Below are 18,404 nucleotides of genomic sequence, written 5' to 3'. Positions count from 1 at the left end.
TTTGTATATAATATATACAGCGGCAAAATAATGATTCAATGGTTTGGCCTATGGACCGGCTGTGTCTCTTTAGTTCTGAAATTGGTCCTTTTGTGAAACTGTTGTGACTTATCTAGCGATCCGATTTGATCTACGGAAAATGATTTTCTCAAAATTCGATGTGCTAATTTCGCAAAAAGATTTTATAGAAATGTTTTAAGGTTGTGGCTAAGAATAAGACTAAATATAGTTCCTCGTCTACTTTGATACACAAAACGAGCCTTCACATCTCGATGATGAAGCTAATCACGTACGGGTGGAAACTGGCAAGCGGTTGATAAGGCGTAACATGACTTATATTGGACCCGCATATACATACTACTAGTATATTAGAACATTTTCGATAAAAAAAAGATATTTTTTCGTGACGAAACAGTTGTTTACAATAATCTTAGAAATCAAAGATGAAACTTAAAATAAGCAAGAGAGCATGACGGGAGATGTACGAGAAATCTGGTGGTTGCGTGAGAGCAGCCCCGGCTCATATCTATGGCGAGAGGGGCAATTGCCATGGGACGAGTATGTGCATGGACATTCGAGGGATCACATGCATGGGTCATTTTTTCCCTACGTATTAATTAGATAAGAAGAACATGCCATCTTTCTCGACAAAGTTGAATGTTACATAATAAATCAAAGATTATTTAGTTATTCAAAATGCATATAGTAGACCGTAGACCAAAAACAATATTCTGAAATTACTAAATTTATATTGGCAAAATGACAAAAAATTTTAGCAGCATAAGATTAGTTTTAAATAGTGTCGCAATCCGATTCAATTCGATCAAGCAAAGTTATATACTTATATGTGATATACGTTACAAAAATAATAAAGAAAAATAAAATAGAAAGTTGACACTAAACTAGGGTCTGGGTGATAACATAGAAAAAATGTTAACAGGTTTTGCATTTAATTGTGATTTGAATGTAATAGTTAATTATGTTTGTTGGCGATATTAATAGCACGTGATGTGAAGGATTTACAGCAGAAGGAGCCAGAGAGAGAAAACGACATGGCAACTAGTTTAAGTGATTTACCGTGAGTTATCAAAAAAAGAAAAAAAACTAATTAGTCTAAGTGATAAAAAAACAAAAAACAAAACTAAGTCTAAAGCGTTTGCTTATGACATTTTACTTCTTGGATATTCTATATTTTTTGGACGTTCATAAATCATAATAATTTCAAGTGACGGTCGATAATTAATCGTTGTTGGATATATTTTAATTTTATTTCAAGAATCGAAGATCTCGTACGGCGTTTTTCTAGCTATAATCGCTGCAAATCATTAATACGTCTGTAATAGAAGTTAGGAAAAGTATAGTTGTTTTTAAAACTAGTTTATTTTAGCTTATATTGCTAAGGTTTTTAGTTAAACTATGGGTCTGAATGGTAACAACGTATATGGCTGTGCGGGACAAAAAATTTGATAGTGCGGTACAGTTCAACTGCGGTTCATGCAGGAGAAATATATTTGCGGAAAAAGTACGGTTTATATAGAATTAGCGGTATTGAGTAATCTTTGATTGGTGAAAAAATAATTGTGGTTCATAATAAAGTTATATATATTATTACTGTAACAATTACTATAATAATTGTCTGATTAAATTAGCAAAAATAATAATGGTATGAAAAAACTTCTATATGATTTATGTTAATTAAAAGATATTTAGAACTTTAAATAAACAAATTTGTTTAAATTTCTTATGTACATATTTTTATGCCCAACTAAAAATATTATTCATAGGTTATTAATATTTGCTATTTATAGCATATGTATAATGTTATTCATTTTGTTATTTATAGTTTATGAGAGAGAGAATGAGAATATTTTTCTTGGGTTCAAATGGTGATAGTGCTCATTTATATATATTTATTATTAAATGTAATGCCCGCGAACCAAAACTCTGGGTTTTGGGGGTGGGTGTCGATCGACACTCATGTGGTGTCGGTCGACACCACTTATTTCTGGTTCGACCAGATTGATTGAATTATCGATTTGGACCGGTTTGGTTTAGGAAAAACCATTGAACCGAGATATTTAAGTGGGAAAACGACCTAGGTCGTGTTTTATTTTTGTCTTGGTCGCTGTTTGTTGTTTTTGAGAGAGAAAGAGGAGAAAACAGTTTCTAAGAGTTCATGTGAGAGTTTGTGAGATTTGAAGGCATTTTTGGAGAGATCTTGCTGTGAGAGTGAAGATCCAAGGCTAGGAACGTGGTGGGAAGGTTGTTGTGGTGGTAGCTTCGTCCTTTGGGCTTATATCTCTTTGTTGGCTAAGGTGAGTGCATGACCATGGCTTATCTAAGCTAAGATCTCTGTTTCTGTGATATTGTGTGTTGTTTGGTTGTTTGTTTAAGGTTGTTTGTGAGTTTTTCGTAGCTCCTGAGGCTTGGATTCATTCCTGGGATTGTGTGGGACGAATAGGAGAAGTTTGGAGGCGAGATTCGAAGGCTCTGTTCGAAGGAAATCATTGTCGACACCAATGTCGTGTCGGTCGACACTAACGCGAGGACGGCTCGGGAACTTAGCGAGTGTCGGTCGACACCATGTGGAGGTGTCGGTCGACACCGTTAGGGTTTCGGGGGTATCGAGCAGGTGTCGGTCGACACCCAAGTGGTGTTGGTCGACACCAGATGTTCAGTGTCGGTCGACACCTTCTGGTATCGGTCGACACCATTCTGACAGTAACCGGATCGTGTTGGGTCACTTGTTCATGTTCCTGGTTTATTTTATTGTTGTTGTTTTTGGCATGAGAGATCTTATTGTTTGTGTGTATAGCCCAATAGATGGGAGGATTGCCTCACTGAGTATTTATCAAATACTCATGCATCTCAATTTGTGTTTGTGGTGCAGGTAAAGGCAAAGTGTGATCGTGGAATCTAGGCAATGAAGAGGAAGATGTTCTAGGGACTCGATTGGATGTTGTCTGGCATTGCTAGGTTGCTATAGTTGGGTCTTTAGAACTTATTAGGTTGTCGGTTCCTTGGTTTCCTGTTGTTTGACATTGAAATGGTTAGGATTGATTGTTGGTTATTCTATTATGGATTAATATTGGATTTTTGGTTCAGTTGGTTATTTAATTGGTCTTGTTATTCCGCTGTTGTTTGTGATTGTGGTAGGTGGCTAGTGGATATGGGACCACTAGTCATAGTTATTTATATTATTATTATTTATTATTAAAAAAAACGGGTCAAGTCGTTTCATTAATTTTGTCTAAATAAATGAGTAAATTTATAAATAATTAATATAATTGTAAATTAATATATGTTTTGTATTTGTGAAAAAAATATTGCATATGTTTATGACCCTTAAATACCCAAATTTATTTAAACTAAAAGTTTAACTTATTTATTTATTGATTACTAACTTTTTTCTATATAAAAGATAGATGAATTTATTAAAATTTATTTTGTTATTTACAAATAATGTATTATCATTTATTACAGAATCATACATTTATGGAAAGAGGATTTTAGTCCCGCACCATATATGGAGAGTATTCATTAAGCAGTGCGTTTTATGTTTCACAAGACATAACAAAAAATTAAAGCGGTTTTCCTTTTATAGTTTTTCAAAAACCGCAAAACATGTATAATTATGTGATTGGTGTATTTATTGCTGATTGTGATTTTTGGAAAAACGCCCCGCTCTATTTGGTCACCATTTAAGGCCTAAGGTTGTGATTGGGAACCAGCAGAAGCGGATTTGAAAGTGTTTTTTTTGTAAAAAACGCTTTCCTTACACCAATCACAAGTTTTTTTAATATTTACGTTTTTTTCTAAAAAAAAGAAAAAAAAAACAGATGCGTTTTTGACCTTTGGATAAAGCCTTATACCGCTTTCCTAAAGAGATGCACCATTTACTCAGCAGGTTTTCTAAAAAAACGCCAATTTCTATTTTTTATTTCTTTTTATTATAATAATAATTATTTTATCAAAAGAAGATAAATCAGACGGCTACAAGTAATATAAGGAGATGCAACTAGGGTTTAACTTCTAAGAAACATGTGGTTTGTTTTTCATATTTTCATTTAAAAAAAATTAACCAGTATTTATATGGCAATTTTAAACGTGTATACATATATTGTTTATTTGGTATGACAAAGCCTTAATAATAGAAAGAAAATATTTGCAAAAAAGAAAATAATATAGAAAGAAGATTTTCTTTATCAAAAATATTTATAACAACAAATTTTCTTAGTATATTTATTTCCTGTTTTTGTGCTTATGTTGTTAAAAGAAATTTAATAATTTTTTGATCTAACAAAAATTTTGATTAAAAATAATAAGTTTGTTGAATATTTTTCCCAACAATTTTTTTAGTCTCTTTTTAGAATATATATCTAATCAACAAATAATTTCTATTTTAATTAATAAAATAATATACATTCTGTACTGTTTATTGTTTTTTACCAATCAAACATTATTTTGTATCGCTTATTTTGGATTAACCGCACTTGTCCGGCAAATACATTTGTCCCGCACATACCGCAGTTGAACCGTACCGCACTATCAAATTGTTTGTCCCGCACTACTAAAACTGCGGTTACCATTCCGAGCCTAAGAATAAGTAACAACCAGAACAAGAAGAAAAAAAAAACAAGTTACCAATTATCTCTAGATCTTCCAATGGAAAAATGCATCATAAGTAATGACTCTGAATAGTTTTATTGCCACCGTTTAACTCTCTTTCACTCTTAACACACACGAAAGTTACGTGTTACTTACTAGCTATAATCTTTTTTCCTCAGTGAACAAAAACTGGTTTTGCTCTTGTTCTTGTACAAAATTAAATAATTAATTGTAAACAATATATACATTATGTCACATATATAAGGGACATTTAGCATGAGAATATGAACCGTAAATTGTAATGGGAAGAGCCGAAACGTCTTAACTACCTAATGAGAAAATAAAAACCTAAAGAATAATTGTTTACAACTTATACTTTTAACCCATAAACCATGAAATCGAAACTCTAATCTAATCATAAAATACTAAACCCTAACTCATATTATTGTATCAAACACGTACGGTCAAAGTCATCATCCTTATTATGGCCCTCCAAGCAAAACCCATATAGGTATTCTAAATCTATTATGTTTCTGTTTATTTTTAGTGTTTTTTTTGTGTCATCCACATATTATAATATTCAAGATTTGAACTAAGGACTTTTATCGAAGAAATTTACCATAAAAGAACTTCCTCAAACCCCCTATTATCTTTATACTAAAACGAAAGTGATCGGATCGTTCACGCAATAAAGTCGACATCACTCATGACCTCATAGTACATGAATTGTTTTGGTTAGTACGTAAACATAATATAAATTTTGTTTGCTTGTTTTGCTTTAATGTTGATATATATATATATATATATCACTACAATATATAAGTATATATATATAAGTTAGATTGGAATCATGTTCTCACGATCTCTACTCTGTACTCGCTTAACATTTTACTAATGTACTACATTCAATTCCACCTTCTCACACCACACCACATCAGTTAGCAAAAGAAGCAACATGATGAATATGATCACGCACAAAATCTCTTTTCTATTACTACATTCATTATTACTCTGCCTCCGTCCTCTCACCACCTTAGCCAACGGCAATTCTACCGGCATTGACCCGTGGTGCGACCAAACTCCGTACCCTTATCCGTGCAAACGCTACTTCATAAAACACAGCGGTTTTCGACAGCCAACACAATTATCCGAGTTCCGAGTACTACTCGTGGAAGCAGCCATGGCTCGGGCCGTATCCGCTCGGAACAAATTGACTAATTCCAGCAAGACTGACGGCAAGAAACAAGCCGTCTTGTCAGATTGCCTTGAACTCTTTGGAGACACTGTTATGCAGCTAAACCGCACGCTCCAGGGCGTGTCTTCAAAAACCAGTGTAGGTAAACGGTGCACTGACTTCGACGCTCAGACGTGGCTGAGCACCGCGCTTACAAACACCGAGACTTGCCGACGCGGCTCCACCGATCTCAACGTCACGGATTTTGTAACACCCATCGTTTCAAACACTAAAATCTCCCACCTCATCAGCAACTGCTTAGCCATCAATGGAGCCCTCTTGACCGCCCGAAAAAACGAGAGCGCCACCGGTGATTCGAGGGGTTTTCCAACGTGGGTTTCCGGTAAAGAGAGGAGACTTCTACAATCGCAATCGGTGCGTGCCAACATCGTGGTGGCCAAAGATGGATCAGGACATTTCAAGACGGTGCAAGCGGCTATTGACTTGGCTGGACGGAGAAAGGTGACGTCAGGGAGGTTCGTTATATACGTGAAGAGAGGAATATATCAAGAAAACATAGACGTACGTTTCAATAACGATAACGTAATGTTGATCGGAGATGGTATGAGATACACCATTATCACAGGTGGTCGAAGTGTTAAAGGAGGTTACACCACTTACAGTTCCGCCACTGCCGGTAAATTAATTAATTTTCACTAATCTTTTATTTATTTATTTTTTAGTGTGACAGCATTATTATAAGTTTATAACTATCTAGATAAACGTACCATTTATGATTTGAAGTTTTATTTCATTTTTTCCTGGAACAATTTGCTAAATTAGTAAATTGCGTGTGATCTAGGTATCGAGGGACTTCACTTCATAGCAAAAGGCATAGCGTTCCGGAACACGGCAGGTCCGGCAAAGGGACAGGCCGTGGCACTCAGGTCATCCTCAGACCTTTCAATCTTCTATAGATGCTCAATCGAAGGATACCAAGACACATTGATGGTCCATTCGCAACGCCAGTTTTACCGAGAGTGTTACATCTATGGAACAGTCGATTTCATCTTTGGAAACGCAGCCGTCGTTCTTCAAAACTGTATTATCCTCCCTCGCCGACCACTCAAAGGTCAAGCCAATGTAATAACTGCGCAAGGTCGTTCTGATCTATTTCAGAACACGGGGATCTCTATCCATAACTCAATGATCCTACCGGCTTCTGATCTAAAACCGGTGGTTCGTAGCGTTAAGACATATATGGGACGTCCTTGGATGAAGTACTCGCGCACTGTAGTTCTGAGGACGTATATAGATACTGTTGTGAGTCCCGTAGGATGGTCTACATGGACTAAAGGTTCGACATATGGTCTCGACACGCTGTTCTACGCGGAATATAAGAATATCGGACCGGCTTCGTCCACGAGGTGGCGTGTCCGTTGGAAAGGGTTTCATGTGTTGAGTAAAGCTTCCGATGCATCTGCTTTTACTGTCGGAAAATTCATCGCCGGTACTGCATGGCTGCCACGCACTGGCATACCCTTCAGTTCCGGACTTTAAAGGCCGTCTTTGGTTTTTCATGCTTTAGTTTACAATGATGTAAAAGTTTGTATTTCTAAATATAATTCATTAGGAATATGAATGAACCTTAGCTTTAAGCATAATGAATTCAGTATAAGACCTTGCGGAAACAAAGATCGAAACGGGAATATTAGAAGCATGTTCTATTTAACTTAAGCAAGATCTTGTTGTATATAGGATTGTCTATTATGAGTGGTTTCTAATAGAAGATTTAATGACGTCTGCGCGTAATTAATGGACTTGTTAATTTAAACTATGTGTGCGCTTCTGTTCTTTGTTTTTACAGATTAATTGTGTGAGTAAGTGTGCATGGAACACTCAAGGGATCACATGGGTCATTATATTTTATTCTTTCGAAGTATTTTAATTAGAGAACACGAACATGCCATCTCTCTCGACAAGTTGAACGTTCATGATCATTAAATTATATAATGATCCGAAATGTGTTTTATAGCAATTCTATACTGAAAATACTCAACTTATGTTTTCAATACATAAAACTAAAATAAAAACATATATAATCAGATCTGTTCTTTATATGTGATAACGTAAAGAAAATTGCTAACTAATGAAAACACTAAAACAACAAATTAAACAATCCAGTCTTGCTGATAGTTAAAACAATGTTGACAGGTTTTGCATTCAATGTAGATTTGAGTGTGCATGATAGTTAATTATGTTGGTTGACAATATAAGTAGCATGTGAAATGAAGGATTCACATCGGCAGAGAAGAAAAAGGATATAAGCAAGTAACCAACTAAGCTTTTTATTTTAAATGACTTTTACATCTTGGATTCTAGACATAGGATGTTAATAATCATATTAAATACATAGTTAGGATGTTAATACTCATACTTAATACATAGTTAGGATGTTAATACTCATATTTAATACCTTCAAGTGAGGATTTTTAATTGTTGTCGGATTTTTAAATTTTTAATTTCAGTATTCAAGATCTCGTACGGCGTTCTTCTAGGAAAAGTATAATTGTTTAAGAATTTCTTGTTCCTTACTGATTTTTCAATAACTTTTTAGTCAAATTACGAAGACGTCATAATTCTTAAAAAAAAGAAAAGTTGAGTGACATCTTTGTAATTGTTTAATTAATCAAACTTTTATCTACTATACTAACAAAATGTTATCAACTATTACAAAAGTTAGAACTTTGAAAACGAGTTATTGTTGCTTTTATTACTAGTACCAGATGTCAAATAATGAGAAAATTCTTACTTTTATCGTTCCTTTTTATCAAGCGTTTTGAAACATCGTGTAAGAAACATAACAATGCATGGAGGGCCATTATAAAAGATAAGTAAAAGAGAACTAAACACGTAATTATAAAGTTTTTGATCATATCATCAGTTGTTTATAACATGCACGATTTTAACTCCAATTTACATAAGGATTTTTTTTAAGAAGCCAATATTACAAAAAAAAACAACAATTTATTGGTTAAAGTGTATGAGTATATATCCTGAAGAACCCCTAAAACAATACCTTTATTACTAAAATTAAGTGATAGTATCGTTCACGCAATAAGAAGACAGCAGCCATCGAGCTAGCAAAGGTAGATCTCATTCATAACCTCACAATATAAATTTTGTTTGCTTGTTTCGCTTTAAATTTCAATACCACCACAATATATAATTGTAGATTTAAGATATAGATTGGAGTCATGTTCCCACTCTCTAGTCTCTAGCTATTACCTTGAATTACATTCGATTCCACCCTCTCTCACAGTACCAAAACCACATCAAGATGATGTTGCCAAAATTCTCTTTTCTATCTCTACATTTACTATTACTATCACTACTCTGCCTCCGTCCTCTCACCACCTTAGCCGATGGCAATTCCACAACCGGTCAAGGTATTGACCGGTGGTGTGACAAAACTCCATACCCGGATCCATGCAAATGCTACTTCAAGAACCACAATGGTTTTCGACAGCCGACACAACTATCCGAGTTCCGAGTAATGCTGGTGCAAGCAGCCATTGATCGGGCCGTATCAGCAAGGGACGAGTTGACTAATTCCGGGCAGAACTGCACAGATTGCAAGAAACAAGCTGTTTTGACAGACTGCATTGACCTCTACGGAGACACGATCATGCAACTAAACCGGACGCTGCAAGGCGTGTCTCCAAAAGCCATTGAACGGTGCACCGACTTCGACGCTCAAACATGGCTGAGTACCGCACTTACCAACACAGAGACTTGCCGACGCGGCTCAACCGATTTCAACGTCTCAGATTTCATCACACCCATCGTTTCAAACACCAAAATCTCCCACCTCATCAGCAACTGCTTAGCCGTCAACGGAGCCCTCTTGCCCGCCGTGAACAACGGAACCACCACCGCTGATTTTCCCACGTGGGTTTCCGGTAAAGATAGAAGACTTTTGAGAACCGTTCGAGCCAACCTCGTGGTGGCTAAAGACGGATCGGGACAGTTCAATACGGTGCAAGCGGCTATTGACGTGGCTGGACGAAGAAGGTCAATGTCAAAGAGATTCGTAATATATGTGAAAAGAGGGATATATCAAGAAAACATAAACGTACGTCTCAATAATGATAACATAATGTTGGTCGGAGATGGAATGAGATCCACCATTATCACCGGTGGTCGAAGTGTCCAAGGAGGTTACACCACTTACAACTCCGCTACTGCCGGTAAATAATTTAATTGTTTTCATTAATTTCTAATTAGTAGATTGGATCTAACAAGTGATCTATGTCATTTAATGAAAAAATAAATCGAATATTCCGTAGTACGACTTGAGTTTTCCAATCGATAAGATTCATGGCGGAGACGTCCAAAGTAAATCATACATTGGGATCGTAATCAGTTATTATCATTAGTTCATTACTTAAAAAGTTATAAAATATATCTATATAATAAACAAACGTAACCGTTGTTTTTTTTTTCCCCCGCAAAATGTGTAAGCGTTACCATTTAAAAGATTCTATGTCATTTTTTCTCTCATTGTGAAACAGTTGTCTTACATTGCGTGTGATCCAGGTATTGAGGGACTTCACTTCATTGCCAAAGGCATAGCGTTTCAGAATACAGCTGGTCCAGCCAAGGGACAAGCCGTGGCACTTCGGTCATCGTCCGACCTCTCAATCTTCTACAAATGTTCGATTGAAGGATACCAAGACACACTGATGGTCCATTCTCAACGCCAGTTTTACCGCGAGTGCTACATCTATGGAACAGTCGATTTCATCTTCGGAAATGCAGCTGCCGTTTTCCAAAATTGTCTCATCCTCCCTCGTCGGCCACTTAAAGGTCAAGCCAATGTAATAACCGCACAAGGTCGTGCTGATCCGTTCCAGAACACAGGGATCTCTATCCATAACTCACAAATCATACCGGCTCCTGATCTAAAACCGGTGCTCAGTAGCGTTAAGACTTATATGGGCCGGCCTTGGATGAAGTACTCACGCACTGTAGTTCTTCAGACGTATATAGATACTGTTGTGAGTCCGGTCGGGTGGTCACCGTGGATTGAAGGTTCGGTGTTTGGTCTTGACACTCTGTTCTACGCAGAGTATAAGAATACCGGACCAGCTTCATCCACAAGGTGGCGTGTCCGTTGGAAAGGGTATCATGTGTTGGGTAGAGCTTCCGATGCATCTGCTTTCACTGTTGGGAAATTCATCGCCGGGGCTGCGTGGCTCCCACGCACGGGAATACCCTTCACTTCCGGGCTCTAGAGGCAGTCTTTGGTTTATCCGTACTTAAAATTACAATAAATAAATTTTAAACTTTTGAATATAAGTCAGTATGCATATCATGAAACTTTAAGTTTTAGCTATAGATGGAGAACCGAGCTTTCAGTTCAAGACACTGCGAAAACGAGTATACAAATCATGTCCTATTATTATTTTCATTTGACATTCAGGAATGGAACATGACGGATCACAATGAGATTCTCGTCCTGTGCCGTCCCAAAATGTGATCCTAATGATTGTCCCAATTAATATTGCTTATCTCTGATACTAAGGACACGAGGATAATGGTAGATATTAATGTAGAATATCCACAAAAGAGAGCTTTAGATACAGTTGCAAAGAGTTGAACAAGGATCATGATTGAACTCCAAATAACCTATATAACTACGAAGAACAAAGCCTTAGACACAAACGCATCTGAGTACCTAAAAATCAATAAAATGAGAGAAACACAACGAATTCAACAGTTGGATATATTCTCCATCTACATCCCTAACCAATGGGAAATCAGAATACCAGACAAGAGTAGATTCGCAGATGATGCAACGGAATCAGCAGAAAGACCAAGACGAGGCAAGAAATATAATCATCATGCTGAAAATTAGTTTCAACGGTCCATTTGGTATTGATTTTGCAGCAGAGCTGTGATGTTGTTCCCTGCAAGAAATTAACAAAGCAGAGTTACTTAGTTTTTTTTTTCATAATCTGAAGGTTAAACTACAGAAGGAGAGAGTGAAGTTTCTGATCCTTACTTTTGCAAGTTCTGAAGAGCACCACAGTACAGGACATTTGGGGGCGGATCCATTTCCGTACTTCCGTTCTCCTCGGGATTTAGAATTCGCATGTATGTTTCTTGGCCAAGATACCATCTGTCAAGATTCTCAACTCGGATATTCCAAACTCCGACATTATCGAGGGAAACAAGTACAGCAGTCCATGCCCCTGGATAAACCTGAAGCAAACATTTGAAAAAAAAATCCAATTAGGTAAATATGCTGACCAATATTATAATAAGTACAGTTGGTGAACAAAGACAGATTGCAAATGAGAAACAACCTCAACCGTGCTTCGTGATATTGCATCCCAGTTGTTATATGAACCTTTCCTGTCTTCTGACCATATACCAAAGTCCATCCTGGAATACCAAATTTTGAAAATCCACGTTAGAGCAGTGAAACTGATCGAAAATATAATATATGTACCCAGGAGTGGCATGATTTACTTACCCAACCACGTAAAACGAATATCCGTCCATATGAAAGCTCTGGATTTTGGTGTCATTGTTCTGGAAGATAACTTGTATAAAGCCCTTGTATGTAGCGTTGATGATAGAATTGTCTAGTCGTGGATGCCTATCATCAAGTGGTCTGTCTGGGAAATCTAACTTATAATCTCCTTTCACTTTATGGTGGTCTGCAAGCCTCATGGGGGTGCTTGGATTGACAAATGAAATACCATTAAGCGTTGCACGAACTTTCCCATTGATTTCTGTTGGAGGCAAACTCCTCAAGATGTATGTGCTTGTTATATTTATCTGTCCGTAGTGAAATGATCCTTGCGGATTTGGACGAGCTCCACCTGCAGATGTGTTTTGCCTGCAAATGAAAAGCATAAGGATTACATTTACATGGCTACAGGCTCAATTCAAATATTCACTTGCTTGAAGAGTTTTCTAGACATACTTTATGGCTCTTGGTTGGTTCATTGCGGACCAAGGGTGATAAACGTCAGTAGCTGGAACTGGCAAAGGACCAGAAGCAGGTCCTTTGGAATTGGAATAATGGAGAATGCCAACACCTGTGACTCTTTGCCACACTGTTTCATTAACAAATCTAGCACTGGCCACAATGTAGTAGTCGCTTGTAGCGTTTTGGTCCATGGTGACCAAGAAAGAGTAAGACTGTCCCACGTGAACATCGAAATCTGTGAAGTTCATTTGGGAGGTGTACCGACCCTCAGTTTCAATCAAAAGCAATTTGTGGTTCTGAATCCTGAAGTTCAAGCTTGTCGAGATACCAACATTGTGAACGCGGATCCTGTATGTTTTCCCTGAAAAATGTAACTCGAATGAAGTAAGAGGGAATAAATCTAAAAGCCAACTTTGATTTGCAATACAATGACAGAACAAAGAGCTGAAACTGGAGATCCAGTACTGCACAAAACTCCTCAACCAAAATTCGAATAAGAAGCAAACTGGAACAGAATGTAAGCAAAGTTGCAATACAACTCTCAAAATGTTACCTGGATCAACATTAATGGTTTCATGTTCAATTCCATCAGGGACACTGCTATTGTACTTGAAAGGACCCTTCCCATTGATGAGAACTCCATCCGGCATCCCAAGTTCTTTACCAGAGTCAAGTAGACTCCTTAATGCCTAAAACAAAACAGAGTTTCACATATGTAAACACACTGAAACTTATAATCAACAAGAAAATAAACACCCAGTACTACACACTTACTGTATGGTTCTGAGTATACCAATCACCAATAATGAAGATGATTTCTCCATCAGGCTTAGGGAAAGGGATAGGGACAAGGTCACGGTTGTTGATTATGATAGCACCAAAACCACCAGAAGCTCTCTGAAAGTTAAGTGAAGGAGAGTAGAAATAACTTCCAATCTGATCTTTCAACTGAAAATCATAAGTGAAGTTCCATTTAGGAGGAATTGGACAGTTTGTGCCAAGAACACCGTCTTGCCACGAGTCACGCCGCATCTGAACACCAGGCCTACCCAAAAAAAATTTCAAAAAAAATGTCAGGAATCATCACACATAAAGCAGAGGCTCATCCAAATGAAAAAAAAAAAGTGCCACAGAGTAATGTTTTAAAAGGATCATCACCAAGTGAGTAAAAGAGGCTCATCCAAATGATTGATTACGTTAACATCAACATTGTAGTTCGTAGTCGCATTAATCACAGGACCTGGAAATTTCCCATTGACGGCTATAACCTACAAAGGAACAACAATATAATCAGATACATCATTAGCAAAACTCCAAATCCCAAATCAACATGTAAAGATAACAACAGTTCGTCTTCTTAGATCAAAGAACAAGTTAAACGTCAAAATCAAATTAGGTGATGAAACGAAGAAGCAGATCATCATCACTCGCTTAAAAAAAAAACCCCCAGTAACCAACCAACCACCTCCGACGAACGAACGAACCGTAATGTTTAGATCTCCAGAGCAAACAACTACGATATGATTTTTTAGCAAAATCAACTAGATTTTAACACCTAAGATGATCTGATTACGTCAACTTAAACCTCAATTTCACATGGAAAAGCAAAAAAAAAAAAAAAAAAAAAAAGAGAGGGTTTAGGGCGAAAGGAGACCTGTTGAGGAACACCGAGAGGAGAAGCGGTGATGTACGACAGAGTGAAATCGTAAGAGACGTAAGGATCACCAGCGAGAGAGAAGCCAAAGAGAAGAGCCAAGCAGACGAAAACCAAAAACCGCGAGACAAAATCAGTAGCCGCCATTTGTGAGAAAATCTAGGTTTCTTCAGTCGATGATGATCTTCGGTTACAGAAACGACAATTATCTGAGCAACCAAAAAAAAAAAAAAATCGAAGACGAAGAAGCAAAAAGGAGGAAGATGAAGAGTGTGTAAAGTGTGTGTGTGTGGGTTTTTGAAACTGCTCTGACAAAGAGAAAGAGAGATTGAAGAACAAAAATACTAATAATTAATGTGACAAACCAATATAAAGAACGAGTTTTATTTTTTTTTGTTGATGATACTAAAACGCGTATTAATTAATTTACTGGTTTACCGAATTAACCGGTTTGTAAAACGGTTAAACAAATGTGTGTGAAATTATAGATATTTAACCGGTTTATTTTTTTTTCACTTTCTAATTTCGATTGATTACCTACCATTAACGATGGGTAAATTGTGATTAGTTGAGGAAGCTTCCATAAAAGATTTGATTTTTGTTAGTGTTTTTGTGGTAGAAAATAATTGTGTGCTATGATTGTGTTTTACGACATTTTGGGTTATAAATGTTTGTAGATTGCACTTACTAATACAAAATTTCTAATCTAGAGATACTCTTCTTTTTGTAAATGTTTGTTGACAAAAAAAAAAAATATATATATATACGTTTTGGGATTGTGAGAGGATCCTACGATGCTAAAAGTCACGATACACCCAACTCATATATTCCTGTAGATAGATATGTGTATTTTATAGTATGTGTATATATATTCTAATGTACTTTGTGTTTTAGAATATTATTGCAAAGTGTTATTAAGGAAAGAAAATAAAAATTCTAACAACTAATATTTTTTTCCAAAGTCTAATTTAATGAAAAATATATTCATGATTTTAGCGATGCAGAAAAATAATTTCCTATTAATTAATTAATTAATGTTGGCCACATCCCACATGCTAATTTATATTTGCTCTGTAATTTCCAACCAAGACTACTTTTTTATGGTAGTATATATCTAAAAAGGCTGTAACGTATATATATGGGATTTTAACGATTAAAGAAATTTATTTCTTAATAAAATACTTTCCTTAAGTTATATTACTACTAAAATAACCTGAAATTAATACACATCACAGAAATATTTGTCTCAATCTACTAGTAGTAATATTTTAAAGTCAAATAATTAATTACAACAAAAGGATTTACACAAAATGATACAGATTGAGAAAATACATGAAAATCAAGTTTTCAAATTATTCCATTTTGTTTTTGTTTCTTTGTTCTTTCGTTACATTTTATCTGATCTTTCTAATTTCTAAAAACGTACCACATTTTCCCTACGTCGCCGTTGGGTTGGGCCTAGTATCTATAATGGGGACAATCTCTGCCAAATTTTTTTTTCCCTAAAAGTAAAAGTGACAGAGGAAAAAAAAGTGGACTCAGCCACTCTAGTAACTTTGTAAGCAACTGCAAAACCAAATTCGTGTACGCATAAAAGACACACTTAGAAAAAGTTCAATACAAAAAAAGAAAAGCGAAACATATAAGTGAAGGGTACAAGTTTTGCCTCGTCCCGTAATGTTTGTCCACGAGCTTTTATTTTAATATGCATACAAATGACATAAAGATGATTATGACGAGAGATTCAAATTAAGGCAGGGACTACTGAGTAAAGAACCGAGCATGAACCCTTTTCTCTAAAATCCCCAAGGCCTCGGAAGATTTGATGCAAATGGGTGTCTTGTACTGAGTCGAAGAAGCGCCTTGGTTGATGAAAAACTCCATGACAGCATCAAAAGATCCTTGTTGCACCACCCTTATCTCGAGAGCTCCAATTGATCCTTCTCTACTCCTATAGTCTCTATAATAACTGTTCAGTGATTCTTCCACCACATAACAACATTCTGCTAAAACCTTTTTATCAAGTTCAGCAATGTCGTCGTTGTTGTTGTATTTGGCTTTGAGTTCCCAGTAAAGAACATAGTGACCTGGACTAGTAGAAATATCCGCATAGCTTGTGAAGTCCATTAGCATCAAATTTGATGATTCAAGAACAATTTTTGCATGTGTCACCCCATTTAAAAGGTCTTCATCTGTCGTTGTCTCCATATTAACACTTAGAGTCAGATTTCCTCTACGCACAAATCTAAACTGAGGTGCACTATTGTAAAATCCAGTCACCTGTAGAATATCACCCATCTTATATCTGTGTAGGCCTAGCAAAAACAAAAACAAAAATATTAATCGATTAGTAAACATAATATATATATATACACACACAATTTTGGTCAAGAAAAGGTTTATTAACTCACCGGAATGATTTGTGACCAAAGGCTCGTAAAAGCACCCTAACTTGACATCCACAAGATCAACAATTTCGACTTTGTCACCCGCGTCAACAAGTAGGAACTCAAAATATGAAAAGTTGGGCAGAAATGTGTATGACACATCTTCAGGTTTGCAAAGAGGATTCATATTAATCCCAAACATAATTTCTGAAGATACGTAACTCGACGAAATCAATGGCAGCTTGTTAGAGTAAAACTCTACTGTTGGGATGTGTTGAGCCATTTGACCAGTTGCAATGCTTTCAATGAATTTGGTTTTAGGCCAAAGTCTTGGGATTATACCTTCCCATGATTTCTTGATGCACTCGTTTTCTATGAGATCAGCCAATTTAGGATTAGGTTCTCCAAGAATCTTTGAAACACATTCCCTACAACTAATATCAGTGATCCACTCGCTAAGATGACCAGAACGGATATTAGTGCAAATTTCTTTCCAAAACTTCTCAAGAAAAACGATTGCTCGGATCAAAACAGAAACAAAGGCGGCACCAACCTTCACAACCTCGTTTCTTTGAACAATGCCACATAGAAGATGACAGTACAAAGTCTGATTGGTGTCTGGACACAATATGACTTCGTCAGGGCTAGTGAATGACCAATTCCAACATGGTGATCGGTTCTTGAAATAATCACTCTTGAAGAAGCTTGTTGTCGCAGCTGCTGATAGCAAACCAGAAGGAGTTGTCTTCTCTGGTGTACAAAAGTTAAACACCATCCCCTTTCCATGCTCAAGACCATCTATATGCCTATGAAACCAAAAGAGAGACTTCCATCATTGATTTTACAAATATATAATAAAATGTTTATATTTTTTAAAACACAATTGTGCTATTATTATTACTTGCTTATAACGAGCGAGCGGTAATAATAGATGAATTTGAGGTTTTCCAAGTACTTGTTGTTACGAGGAAACATCTTCCGTGTTACTCCGGACGTTCCGGAACTACATCAAAAAAACCATTAGAGTCTTGAGTATCAAACATCAGTACTCACATTGATCAAATAACAACCACTGATAATATAAAAGCCAAGAAATATAAATTATGAACCTTAGAAGGAATCCTTTGATGGGTTTGCCAGAAATAATATCAGAGGACTCTCCATTCGCGACACGGTCGATAAAAGGCTTCACATCCTCGTAGGACACCACGGGAACGTTCGTCTTGAAAAGCTCTTTATCATAGCTCCCATGGAGAAAACGTCGAAGATACTCGGTGTTAGCATTAAAAGTGAGTATCTCCTCCAATACATTGTTTTGTATTTGCTTCACATTGGACGTCAAGTCCTCCAAAATCTTCTCGTCTAATCCCTCAATGAAATCAGAGCATAAACTCATATTTGGCTGTCTTTTAGTTCACCTGAAGACAAGATTTGAACTCTTGGCTCTTTAAATAGAAATAATGGGGTCATACCATAGACATCGACATATTGCTACTTTATATCCAGGAGTTCATGACTATTATTTATCTATTTCTTAGTAATTTGTTTTTCTTTTCGTTTTGTTTCCAATAGTATAAA

The 18,404-nt window shown here is 36.3% G+C and overlaps 4 protein-coding genes across 4 annotated transcripts; 2 read left to right on the top strand and 2 right to left on the bottom strand.

Moving 5' to 3' along the window:
- Positions 1-5,442: 5,442 nt before the first annotated feature.
- LOC104761150 (putative pectinesterase/pectinesterase inhibitor 60) lies at positions 5,443-7,477 on the top strand. Its single transcript, XM_010484185.3, has 2 exons — positions 5,443-6,479; positions 6,645-7,477. Exons 1-2 carry the CDS (start codon positions 5,564-5,566, stop codon positions 7,340-7,342), a joined length of 1,614 nt encoding a protein of 537 aa, XP_010482487.1. The 5' UTR covers positions 5,443-5,563; the 3' UTR covers positions 7,343-7,477.
- Positions 7,478-8,695: 1,218 nt separating this feature from the next.
- On the top strand, positions 8,696-11,208 carry LOC104761149 (putative pectinesterase/pectinesterase inhibitor 59). The gene is made up of 2 exons (XM_010484183.3): positions 8,696-10,032; positions 10,382-11,208. The coding sequence occupies exons 1-2, from the start codon at positions 9,123-9,125 to the stop codon at positions 11,077-11,079; spliced, it is 1,608 nt and encodes a 535-aa protein (XP_010482485.2). The 5' UTR covers positions 8,696-9,122; the 3' UTR covers positions 11,080-11,208.
- A 174-nt stretch (positions 11,209-11,382) lies between these two features.
- LOC104761148 (monocopper oxidase-like protein SKS2) lies at positions 11,383-15,261 on the bottom strand. The gene is made up of 9 exons (XM_010484182.3): positions 14,440-15,261; positions 13,944-14,053; positions 13,560-13,830; positions 13,339-13,474; positions 12,780-13,146; positions 12,324-12,692; positions 12,154-12,232; positions 11,850-12,049; positions 11,383-11,754 (listed from the first exon to the last, which is right to left on the bottom strand). Exons 1-9 carry the CDS (start codon positions 14,584-14,586, stop codon positions 11,649-11,651), a joined length of 1,785 nt encoding a protein of 594 aa, XP_010482484.1. The 5' UTR covers positions 14,587-15,261; the 3' UTR covers positions 11,383-11,648.
- Positions 15,262-16,007: 746 nt separating this feature from the next.
- LOC104761147 (4-substituted benzoates-glutamate ligase GH3.12-like) lies at positions 16,008-18,297 on the bottom strand. The gene is made up of 4 exons (XM_010484181.3): positions 17,936-18,297; positions 17,728-17,829; positions 16,851-17,632; positions 16,008-16,754 (listed from the first exon to the last, which is right to left on the bottom strand). Exons 1-4 carry the CDS (start codon positions 18,220-18,222, stop codon positions 16,201-16,203), a joined length of 1,725 nt encoding a protein of 574 aa, XP_010482483.2. The 5' UTR covers positions 18,223-18,297; the 3' UTR covers positions 16,008-16,200.
- Between the last annotated feature and the right edge of the window lie 107 nt (positions 18,298-18,404).

This window comes from Camelina sativa, chromosome 18, assembly GCF_030686135.1.
Source record: "Camelina sativa cultivar CO46 ecotype springtype chromosome 18, ASM3068613v1".
Classification (NCBI taxonomy): Eukaryota; Viridiplantae; Streptophyta; class Magnoliopsida; order Brassicales; family Brassicaceae; genus Camelina; species Camelina sativa.
Note: the sequence above shows the minus strand (reverse complement) of the source record. Positions and strands in the feature narration are given on the sequence as shown.

Excerpts from the sequence above, each read along its gene's own strand:
- LOC104761149 (XM_010484183.3), top strand. The coding sequence starts at position 9,123 with ATGATGTTGCCAAAATTCTCTTTTCTATCTCTACATTTACTATTACTA. Across the intron at positions 10,033-10,381 it reads TTACAACTCCGCTACTGCCG|GTATTGAGGGACTTCACTTC; the intron begins GTAAATAATTTA and ends CGTGTGATCCAG.
- LOC104761150 (XM_010484185.3), top strand. The coding sequence starts at position 5,564 with ATGATGAATATGATCACGCACAAAATCTCTTTTCTATTACTACATTCA. Across the intron at positions 6,480-6,644 it reads TTACAGTTCCGCCACTGCCG|GTATCGAGGGACTTCACTTC; the intron begins GTAAATTAATTA and ends CGTGTGATCTAG.
- LOC104761147 (XM_010484181.3), bottom strand. The coding sequence starts at position 18,222 with ATGAGTTTATGCTCTGATTTCATTGAGGGATTAGACGAGAAGATTTTG. Across the intron at positions 17,633-17,727 it reads CGCTCGCTCGTTATAAGCAA|GCATATAGATGGTCTTGAGC; the intron begins GTAATAATAATA and ends TTGGTTTCATAG. Across the intron at positions 16,755-16,850 it reads TTTGGTCACAAATCATTCCG|GCCTACACAGATATAAGATG; the intron begins GTGAGTTAATAA and ends TGTTTTTGCTAG.
- LOC104761148 (XM_010484182.3), bottom strand. The coding sequence starts at position 14,586 with ATGGCGGCTACTGATTTTGTCTCGCGGTTTTTGGTTTTCGTCTGCTTG. Across the intron at positions 14,054-14,439 it reads CTCTCGGTGTTCCTCAACAG|GTTATAGCCGTCAATGGGAA; the intron begins GTCTCCTTTCGC and ends GTTCCTTTGTAG. Across the intron at positions 12,693-12,779 it reads AACCAACCAAGAGCCATAAA|GCAAAACACATCTGCAGGTG; the intron begins GTATGTCTAGAA and ends TTTCATTTGCAG.